General features: G+C 46.5%; 1 protein-coding gene across 1 annotated transcript in view; it reads left to right on the top strand.

The window, feature by feature from the left end:
• LOC147114805 (charged multivesicular body protein 4b-like) overlaps positions 1 to 10,628 on the top strand; it is a 41,787-nt gene extending 31,159 nt beyond the window's left edge. Inside the window, exons 5-6 of the mRNA XM_085992766.1 lie at positions 4,481 to 4,516; positions 6,172 to 10,628. Of these exons, the coding sequence (XP_085848892.1) occupies positions 4,481 to 4,516; positions 6,172 to 6,293 (158 nt within the window). The 3' untranslated portion in view covers positions 6,294 to 10,628. The remainder of the gene's footprint in view (positions 1 to 4,480; positions 4,517 to 6,171) is intronic.
• Positions 10,629 to 10,962: the final 334 nt, after the last annotated feature.

Below are 10,962 nucleotides of genomic sequence, written 5' to 3'. Positions count from 1 at the left end.
AAGGAGAGAGAGGGAAGAGAGAGATAAATTTTTTGAGCTTCAGGCCTGCCTGCAGCGGGCCTGGAGAGCAGCCCCGAGTCCCCCCTGCGCGAGGGTGAGGAGGAGGGGGGGGGGGACGGCGGCAGTTAGGGGATCACTTCATTTCCTACTGTTGCTAAACACAATTTAAAACTCAAATAAATTGTTATTTCATTCCCTAACACATAATTCAAATATTTACCTTAGTTCCCTAACACACAGAAAGTGTGGGGAAAAAAATCGTGAAAAATCAAGATGGCGGCCACTCACCTTGGTTCAGAACGATAAGGCCCACCCACACACGCACCGATTGGTCGACCGTCAGGTCACCGAAGCGTAGGATTGGTCAATCGTCAAGTCACTCAACACTCAACTGTAGGATGGCACGCGCCAGGAACCCGCCGTACGATTGGTCGACCTCGATGTCACACGGTCGCTAATGAGATGCTAATGAGCGGAATGTTGAACGTTTTTTGGATACCGCGGGGCACGATCTTTGTCCGGCCGAAACGTAAATACGCCTATGACCGGTCCGTAATCGTAAGCTTTCTTTTGACGTGACGCACGCGTCGGTACGCTCTATAACTTTCAAACGTATAGAGAACGGACGGACAGACAGACAGAAGAGGTCTTATATATATATATAGAGATAGACTAGCTGGGGGGGGGCCCGGCGTTGCCACGGCTTTTTTGTAAAACGGCAGTTTACAGGGCCGCGCGGTTTACGGCCGGCCGCTGCCGCTCCCCCGCTCTGTGTCTCGGGCCGAGCGGTTGTGAGGCCCGGCCCGAGTGTCCCCAAGTCAGCTCCCACTCCGGCGGGCCGGGAGCGGGATACTGTGCCGGAGCCGCACTGTGGGGGTTTGTTGTGCTGGTGCTGTCGCTGTCGGTATTGAAAAAATGGCCGCGACGTTTCGGGAGGCTGCAGCACGGTGGCATAGTGGTTAGCACTGTTGCCTCACAGTGCCAGAGACTCTGGTTCGAATCCGACCCCGGGCGACTGTCTGTGTGGAGTTTGCACATTCTCCCCATGTTTGCGTGGGTTTTCTCCGGGTGCTCCGGTTTCCTCCCACAGTCCAAAGATGTGCGGGTTAGGTTGATTGGCTATGATAAATTGACCCTTAGTGTTAGGGGGATTAAATACGTGGGGTTATAGGGATAGGGTGGGATATGTGTTGGTGTAGTGGTTACGGGGATCGGGTGGGATATGTGTCGGTGCAGGCTCGATGGGCCGAAATGGCCTCCATCTGCACTGTGGGGTTTCTGTGATTCTGAGTATTAGGCCCGCCCACACATGGAATGAAACGCCCCCCGCGATGCAAGAGAGAGAGAAAGACTGGGGGGAGACGAGAGAGAGAGGGAAGGAGAGAAAGGGAAGGAGAGAGGGAAGGAGAGAAAGGGAAGGAGAGAGAGGGAAGGAGAGAGAGACAGAGAGAGGGAAGGAGAGAGAGACAGAGAGAGGGAAGGAGAGAGAGACAGAGAGAGGGAAGGAGAGAGAGACAGAGAGAGGGAAGGAGAGAGAGACAGAGAGAGGGAAGGAGAGAGAGACAGAGAGAGGGAAGGAGAGAGAGACAGAGAGAGGGAAGGAGAGAGAGACAGAGAGAGGGAAGGAGAGAGAGACAGAGAGAGGGAAGGAGAGAGAGACAGAGAGAGGGAAGGAGAGAGAGACAGAGAGAGGGAAGGAGAGAGAGACAGAGAGAGGGAAGGAGAGAGAGACAGAGAGAGGGAAGGAGAGAGAGACAGAGAGAGGGAAGGAGAGAGAGACAGAGAGAGGGAAGGAGAGAGAGACAGAGAGGGAAGGAGAGAGAGGGAAGGAGAGAGAGACGAGAGAGAGGGAGAGGGAAGGAGAGAGACAGAGAGGGAAGGAGAGAGAGGGAAGGAGAGGGAAGGAGAGAGAGGGAAGGAGAGAGAGACAGAGAGGGAAGGAGAGAGAGACAGAGAGAGGGAAGGAGAGAGAGAGACAGAGAGAGGGAAGGAGAGAGAGGGAAGGAGAGAGAGGGAAGGAGAGAGAGGGAAGGAGAGAGAGACAGAGAGGGAAGGAGAGAGAGGGAAGGAGAGAGAGACAGAGAGAGGGAAGGAGAGAGAGAGACAGAGAGAGGGAAGGAGAGAGAGAGACAGAGAGGGAAGGAGAGAGAGAGACAGAGAGAGGGAAGGAGAGAGAGAGACAGAGAGGGAAGGAGAGAGAGACAGAGAGAGGGAAGGAGAGAGAGGGAAGGAGAGAGAGGGAAGGAGAGAGAGTCAGAGAGAGGGAAGGAGAGAGACAGAGAGAGGGAAGGAGAGAGAGACAGAGAGAGAGAAGGAGAGAGAGAACGAGAGAAGGAGAGAGAGAGAGAGCGAGAGGGAAGGAGAGAGAGAGAGAGAGAGGGAAGGAGAGAGAGAGAGAGGGAAGGAGAGGGAAGGAGAGAGAGAGAGAGAGGGAAGGAGAGAGAGAGAGAGGGAAGGAGAGAGAGAGAGAGGGAAGGAGAGAGAGAGAGAGGGAAGGAGAGAGAGAGGGAAGGAGAGAGAGAGAGAGAGGGAAGGAGAGAGAGAGAGAGAGGGAAGGAGAGAGAGAGAGGAAAGGAGAGAGAGAGAGGGAAGGAGAGAGAGAGAGAGGGAAGGAGAGAGAGAGAGAGAGGGAAGGAGAGAGAGAGAGAGAGAGGGAAGGAGAGAGAGAAAGAGTAGAGAGACTGGGGGAGAGAGTGAGTGAGAGATAGAGAGAGATGGGAAGATAGAGAGAGGGAGAGAGAGACTGGGGAGACAGAGAGAGAGACTGAGGGGGGGGGAGAGAGAGCGACTGAGGGGAAGAGAGAGAGAGACTGGGGTAGAGAGAGAGAGACTGAGGGGAAGAGAGAGAGAGACTGGGGTAGAGCGAGAGAGACATGGGAGAGAGAGAGTAGAGAGACGGGGGGGAGAGAAGAGAGAGACTGGGGAGAGAGAGAGAGAGAATGGGGAGATGGAGAGAGAGAGAGCGACTGAGGGGGGAGAGAGAGACGGGGAGAGAGAGGGAGAGACTGGGGGAGAGAGAGAGACTGGGGAGAGAGAGAGAGAGAGAGACTGAGGGGGGAGAGAGAGCGACTGAGGGGGAGAGAGAGAGAGAGACGGGGGAGAGAGAGAGAGATGGGGGGAGAGAGAGAGTAGAGAGACTGAGGAAGAGAGGAGAGAGACTGGGGAGAGAGAGAGAGAGAATGGGGAGATAGAGAGAGAGAGACTGGGGGGGGGAGAGAGAGAGAGAAAGACGGGGAAGGGAGAGAGACTGTGGAGAGAGAGAGAGACTGGGGAGATAGGGGGAGAGAGAGAGAGACTGAGGGGAGAGAGAGAGAGATGGGGAGAGAAAGAGAGAGAGAGACTTGGGGGGAGAGGGAGAGAGTGGAGGGAGAGGGAGAGAGTGGGGGAGAGAGAGAGACTCAGCCTTTTGACAAGCTCAGCCTTACAACCCCAGATTTCAAAGAATTGGATGACCTGTCAAAATTAAGAATAGTCCTGGGGAAGGAGACAGACCGTATCTTGGTGCCCAATATGTAACAACATGTCACAACCTGAGGAACAGTGGGTGACAAACGAGCACACCCATAGCATATATACTCTAAAAATGTTTAAATCAATACCGAATGTACCCAACGACTGTTTAATTTAATACTGAATGTATCCAACGAGGGTCAACGACTGTTTAAATTAATACTGTCTGTACCCAACGAAGGTCAAAATTGTTTGACACCTACAGAATGTTAGAAACCTGTACTTTTTTTTATGTAAGCTTGGCAATATGGTTCCCTGTAAACTATCGTGCCAATAAAGCATTTGAATTTGAAAAAAATTTGACTGGGGGGAGAGGGAGAGAGTGGGGGGGAGGGAGAGACTGGGAGGAGGGAGAGACTGGGAGAGAGAGAGAGACTGGGAGAGAGAGAGAGACTGGGAGAGAGAGAGACTGGGAGAGAGAGAGAGAGACTGGGAGAGAGAGAGAGCGACTGAGGGGGGAGAGAGAGATGGGGAGAGAGAGAGAGAGACTGGGGAGATGGGGAGAGAGAGCGAGACTGGAGGAGGGAGAGTCTGGAGGAGAGAGGGAGAGAGAGAGAGAAGAGAGGAAGAGGCCCGGCCCGAGTCACCCCAGCTGAGTAGGCTGGGCACAGTGAAAGCATTGATTTCTTTATGACAGCACAAAAACTGCTCTGACATCATAGCAGCTCTTCGACATCACAGTCACTCAATGCTAATGAGGGGATAATGAGCGGAATTTTGAACGTTTTTGGGATACCGTGGGCACAAATTTTGTCTCACCGAAACGTAAATACGCCTATGACCGGTCCGGAATCGTAAGCTTTCTTTTGATGTAACACACGTGTAGGTACGCTCTATAACTTTTGCGTGTATAGAGAACAGACAGACAGAAGAGGTCTTTTATAGATATAGATAGATTGTACTCTTTCCGTGTGAAAAAAGTCAATTTATCAAGCATATTGAAATATTTGTATAACTTTCTCCTTTCTAGTTAAAACTAAGAAGAAAACACAGGAAGATGATGAAGGTATGAAACATTTAACAGCATGGGCATCGTAGAACCGCTCATAAGAACTAAGGATGATTATACTAAGGGATATGAAGATGAATTTGTATTTGTATGTGTGATGGTAAATAGTCCTACAAAATGTATGTACTGTATGGTTTATGGGGTATCTGAGGTTCAATTCTGCAGTGTGGTAAGCTCTTGATATTCACATGGAATTTTTTTATATCAGTGATAGCAAATCATCCATTTTTCATGTATTAGTGTACACTAAATATCTATGCAGTTGAAGTCAGACTAAGTTTGGAAAATAATATCAACATTCAAATTCCATAATATTGGATGTATGTCAAAAGTGAAATGATTCCAGGGGCTGAAACATCCCGTTCCGTATATAGCTATAGAGAACATCTTGAGCAAAGAGCTGCAGAAAGCCTGATATTTTCAAGAGACCAATCTCACACTGCATAAACATTTTTTTTTAAATTACAACTGAGATGAATACTTTTGGTGTTCAGATATTCCTTGGCATCTGTTCTGTTTTTAAATACGCAGGTGTGCAACTAGACTAATCTGATTCATTCCTAATGAGTTATTTTTGTAACAAAGCAGCTGTTATGTAATTAGAGTCCCACGTACCAGACACACTTGCTCTCAGCTTTGAATGCACTAAATTTAAAATTTCAGTTACTGCTGCAGCTTGCAGTGTCATAGAGTCATAGAGTTTTACAGCACAGAAAGAGGCCCTTCGGCCCATCGTGTCTGCGCCGCCCATCCATCCCTGTCCAGTCTAATCCCATTTTCCAGCATTTGGTCCATAGCCTTGTATGCAATGGCATTTCAAGTGCTCATCCAAATGCTTCTTGAATGTTGTGAGGGTTCCTGCCTCTACCACCCTTTTAGGCATTGAGTTCCACATTCCAACCACCCTCTGGGTGAAAAAGTTCCTCCTCAAATCCCCTCTAAATCTCCTGCCCCTTACCCTGAATCTATGCCCCCTTGTTATTGACCCCCCTACTAAGGGGAAAAGTTCCTCTTTGTCTACCCTATCTATGCCCCTCATCATTTTGTACACCTCAGTCAGGTCCCCCCTCAGCCTTCTTTGCTCCAAGGAAAACAACCCCAGCCTGTTTAGTCTTTCTTCATAGCTGAGGCGCTCCATCCCAGGTAACATCCTGGTGAATCTTCTCTGCACCCTCTCCAAAGCAATCACATCCTTCCTATAGTGAGGCGACCAGAACTGCACACAATACTCCAGCTGTGGCCTCACCAGCGTTTTGTACAGCTCCATCATAACCTCCCTGCTCTTATATTCTATGCTTCGGCTAATGAAGGCAAGTATCCCATATGCCTTTTTAACCACCTTATCTACTTGTTCCGCTGCCTTCAGAGATCTATGTACATGTACACCGAGGTCCCTCTGACCCTCTGTACTTCCTAGGGTCCTACCACTCATTGTGTATTCCCTTGCCTTATTTGTCCGTCCAAAATGCATCACCTCGCACTTTTCAGGGTTAAATTCCATTTGCCACTTTTCCGCCCATCTGACCAACCCGTCTATATCGTCCTGTAGCCTGAGGCTTTCCTCCTCGCAATTTACCACCCCACCAATTTTCGTGTCATCTGCAAACTTACTGATCATCCCTTTTACATTCTCATCCAAATCATTTATGTAGATCACAAACAACAAGGGACCAGTGCTGGAACATTAGCCACAATAACTAATAAAAATACGACCGAAGTGGAATCCGATCCTCACTTATTCAGAAGAGGGAAGAAAATTAAAAGGGAAAGGTAAAATGGAACACTCTGGAAGAAAACAGCACAGCACAAAATATCTCGTCACTCTGAACTAAAGATCCTTTAGTTAATTTCACATTAGATATTGATTTGCTACTGAATGGATTTTACACCAGACAAAGACCAGCTACTTCAAACAACACAAGAGATTGATGACCACACAACTTGCCACAGCTCAAAAACTAGTAAAGCACACTCAATAAAAAATATAGCATGCAAGTAACAAATAATCAAACATAGCTAAATGAATATGACAGCAACCTTTCTGTCTCCAGATATTGGCCTAGAAATTGGGTTGGGGCGCCAAAGTGGCGCAAAAGTCCACTGAGCGCAGGATTTAGCGCAGCGATCGGAGTGATACCGATCGCCAGAAATTCAGTTTCAGTGCCCCTCGAGGGACACGGGGCAAGGCTCGAGGCGCTCCGCGTCCCTCTTAGGGCGCTGAAACTGATTATCGCAGCGCAACGTGCCGCAGCGCCACACGCTGCGGCACGGCACGCTGCGGTACTGCAGGCCTTCCTCCCACTGTTAAGGGGGAGGTGCCTGCAACAGCGCGATCCCCGCTCGCGAGTGCCGGCAAATGAGCCCGGCACCAAGGAGAAGTGCCGGGCTCTCGGGAAACAGCCGGCAATGCCGCGGGGGGGGGGGAGGTTTAGGAGGCCGGGGACGGAGGTGCTGGCAGGCGGCCGCCGAAAAAGCGGCCGCCCCGCACCTCCACCTTAACTTGCGCCGCTGCCGGCACAGTAAGGCCCCGTGAACCGGGCGTGGGTAGCGAGCGGCGCAACTGCGGCGTTCGCTACCAAATATCGCGAACGGGGCACGAATGGGGTGCTGTGCACACCGATGACGTCATCGGTAGCGGCGCAGCGCAAATGCCTAACGCCACCATTAGCGCCCCTACTGAATATCGCGGGAGACGCAGCCAGTGGCGCTACAGCCACTGACTGCCTCTTTAGGCGCTAACAGGTGGCGCTACTCACCCAATTTCTCCCCCATTATCTCTTGAATCTATTTACACAGTCCACTTCAATGGCCTTCCCTGGTAATTTATTCCACAAGTCTCTTTTTCTGCCTGACTTCCCTTTTTATTCCAGACTCCCTAATCTTTAATTTATATTCCCTGGTATTTGAACCCTTTGGGCTGGATTTTGTGAATGGAGACAAGTTGGAGGCGGGACTGCTGCTTGTCGTTTGTGCTCCGCCTCCATCCTCGCCTGACCAACCAGAGATTTTCCCTTGATTGACCTTGTTAAGCCCGCCCTGAGGGCTCAGCAGGCCAATTAGGGAGGAAGTCACTGACAGAGGAAAACACTGACATTCTCTTTAGTTTGATGAGTTCTTGTGTTCAGGACTCATCAAACCTTTCAACTTTGTAAATTTCACATGGCTGTTGGTTGGAGGTTCCAACAGCCAGTCTGTGAAATTGACAAGGAGGATGTCGGCTCTCCCGATCCAGTGCGGCTGAAGGCTGTAGGAAGAAAACAAGGTAAGTGATCATTTTTTTAAACTTATCACTCACCTTACATATTTACCACTCCACACTTGCACCCATCACTCACCTCTACATCTTACTTCCAGGTGCCTCCGACCCCCGCAGACCTCCTTCACGTCTCCTCCAACCTGGCGGGGTTCTCCGAGATCGGAAAGCCTTCACCTGTGAAGGTAAAATGGCATTAATCCTTTTTTCTGCCTGTTAACAGGCAGTTAAAAGGATTAAATGCCTTTCCCGCCTCCAGGAGACGGGATCCGAAGCAGCACATCTTCCCGCCTCCTGTTAAAAGGGCACGGAGGAGGGATGGGGGCGGGTTTGCCATCCACCCCCACTTTCTCCTAATTTACCGGCTGTCCCGCCTCCGTGCCCGCCCCCTCGGGGCTTGGAAAATCCAGTCCTTTGTGATAATGAACAATTTGCAGTAATCAACTTTACCAATTCCCATTATAATTTTGAAAATTTCAGCTTGGTTACAGTGAAGGGATTACCTCAAAATTTACAACCCCAAGTTCCTTAATTATTTTGAAAACTTGATTAATTGAACAGGAATAGCTCCAGACACGAGAGAACTCATTTAAAACAAATTTTAGCAACCCTATGTTTCAAATAGTCACAACACAAGGCTTGAAACTTTATATTGCTATCACAAATACAGTAGACCTAAATAAAAGTATGTTCTCGAATTATAATATTGAAATTTCTACACACAAAACTGCAACAGAAAAAGGATTAATATAACTAACAGTGAATGTACTGGTATATTGAAACTGTTCATTTTTTGTAAAGTTTCTATATGAAAGACAGAAAGGGATAGTTCCCAAAGATGCTGTGATACAATTCTTAGAGCACATATTTGCTTGTTCTGCCACCTGAGAAATGGGGTGTCCGAAAAGGGATATCTTTTATATTTAGAAAAGAAGGGAAAAGGAAATTAAAAATCTCCCGTAAAATGAAGAGGGTTAAGGCACATTGCAAACTGCTTATGAGAAAGAATACACAAATAATAGATATTTAAAATAAAATTATTACCATTCTGCAATTCTACCTATACAATTCTCATAAGATTTTTAAAGTGAAAATAAAACCAATAAAAGTAACAAAGCAACCTCATCAGGTAATATTATTGAATAATTTCAGAAATGCGGCTACTTATATGCACACATTAAAAATAATGTTTCCTGTTGCATCCGTAATTCATGGTCTATCTCTGAAACCTCCAGCCATACTCATCCCCACCCTCCATGAACTCTCCGTTCCTCTGACTTTGACCTTTTGTGCAATCCCCCCCAGCCTCTTGCTCCACTAGTGGCAGCCGTGTCACCAGCCATCTAGGCCCAATGCTCTGGAATTCCTTCTCTTAAACCCCTATGTCTCCATGTTTCTTTCCGCCTCTTTGGCCAAGCTTTTGATCACCCTTCCTAATATCTGTTTCTTGTCTCTGTGTCCATTTTTGCCCGATTATATCTTTGAAGTGCCTTGGGATTTTTTCTACATTAAAGGCGCTGAATAATCAAATCAAATCAAATCAACTTTTATTGTCATTGTTAGTGCACAAGTGCAGTACAACGAAATGTAGGCTTGCGGCTCCCGGGAGTGTACAATTTGGATTAGGACACTTTAACATTTCAACATAACAGCAAGATGTTGTTGATTTGAGCATACCATATGGTAGCACAATATATGATTGGATGTCATTCAACTGAAACATGACTGAGATAAATTTGGAACATTGCAAAAGCAAAAATATATAAAACAGAAGAAAGCTAACCAAAAATAAATGCATGTCTGTCAAAAAAGAAAACAAAACCATGTAACCGTATCTGTATAACGTAATACAAATCTTATGCCTGTATGCACTTCCTGCCAACTTTTTCCATTACAAATTCTAAGTCCACATTTAATCTAGAAACTTCCTCTAATATAATAGAAAAAGAAATGGGATGAGTTCTGAAGTAGTTCTCCAGCTCATCGACCATAACTTCAGCATAAGAGCCATCAAAATCCTCGGCATTTTTCTGAGGTTTCTGCAGCTTCTGCTGAAGTTACAGGTAGAGCATGACGTAGACATCAGTGCCCACAATACAAAAAGTGCAGCTTTCCAAGTTCACTCAGTATGCCTTGTCCCAAGACAAACTGGCCAAGATCAGGAATTTGCTATGTGGATGAAAATCTGGGCTAACACACTACAGAAATTATATTTTATAATTGAAACAAGCCTTTTTTTTAAAAGCACAAATACCTGTGGTATAGAAGAATACATGACACTGGCTTGATAGCTTACCAAGAAAATTTAAATGAAGCGTTTCCTTGCACTTTTCTATCCTCTTGCATTGCAAGATTTTGAATGACTTTATTTTATGTTTGAGAAGTTAAAATAGTTGATGATTGATTACTTGATTTACTGTACCAGTAGTTTTTTTTTGTTAAACTACTTGAGTTTTTTTTAGTTTAATTAGGGTCTAATTTAAAATGGGGGAAAATCAAATTCACAAAGGCCTTAAATCATTTTGCGTTCATTGGAAAATCTGGTTAAACAGCAGTAATTTTATGTTAGATTTAATTGCTTGGATGTATCTTAACTGTATCATTAAAAATGCCAGTATAATTAGTTTACTTGATAACATATATATTGCTGTAAGTATATTAGTACAGTTGACACTGAATAACCAAAAAGATTAGTCTTTACTTTCAATAGGACCTGTATGTGTATAGATATATATATATTGATTTGATTGTACAGCTATTCATTGAAGATAAATGCGCATGTTCAAAAAGCCAACTAGTAGATGGTGATGGTACACAAATACATTTTGTAAATAAAAGTACTTAATTTCCATGTAATCTAATGTCTTTGAGTTGAATGTTACCTTTGTAGATTTCTGGAAGATGAGCAGTTTTGCTGTTTAATGTGACCATAGGCTGCGATTTTATGCTTCGAAGCGGCTTGGGAGCGGGTCAGCTGCCTTCCGGGTTCCAGTCCCGCCCCAACTACATCTGGTCCACAGACGTAATTTTACGTCAGTTGGCCATGTTAAGCCCGCCCTGCGGGCTTGCTGGCCAATTAAGAGGAAGCCAGTGTCAGATGATGTCATTTGAAGACGCGTCATTTGCCGGTTTTCTTAAAGGGACCACACACAATTTTTTTTGACAGTTGATTTTTCAGTGTTTGACAGCA

Source organism: Somniosus microcephalus, chromosome 7 (genome assembly GCF_052327205.1).
Source record: "Somniosus microcephalus isolate GS21.2 chromosome 7, FLI_Smic_1.0, whole genome shotgun sequence".
NCBI lineage: Eukaryota > Metazoa > Chordata > Chondrichthyes > Squaliformes > Somniosidae > Somniosus > Somniosus microcephalus.
This window is presented reverse-complemented; position numbering and strand designations above follow the sequence as displayed.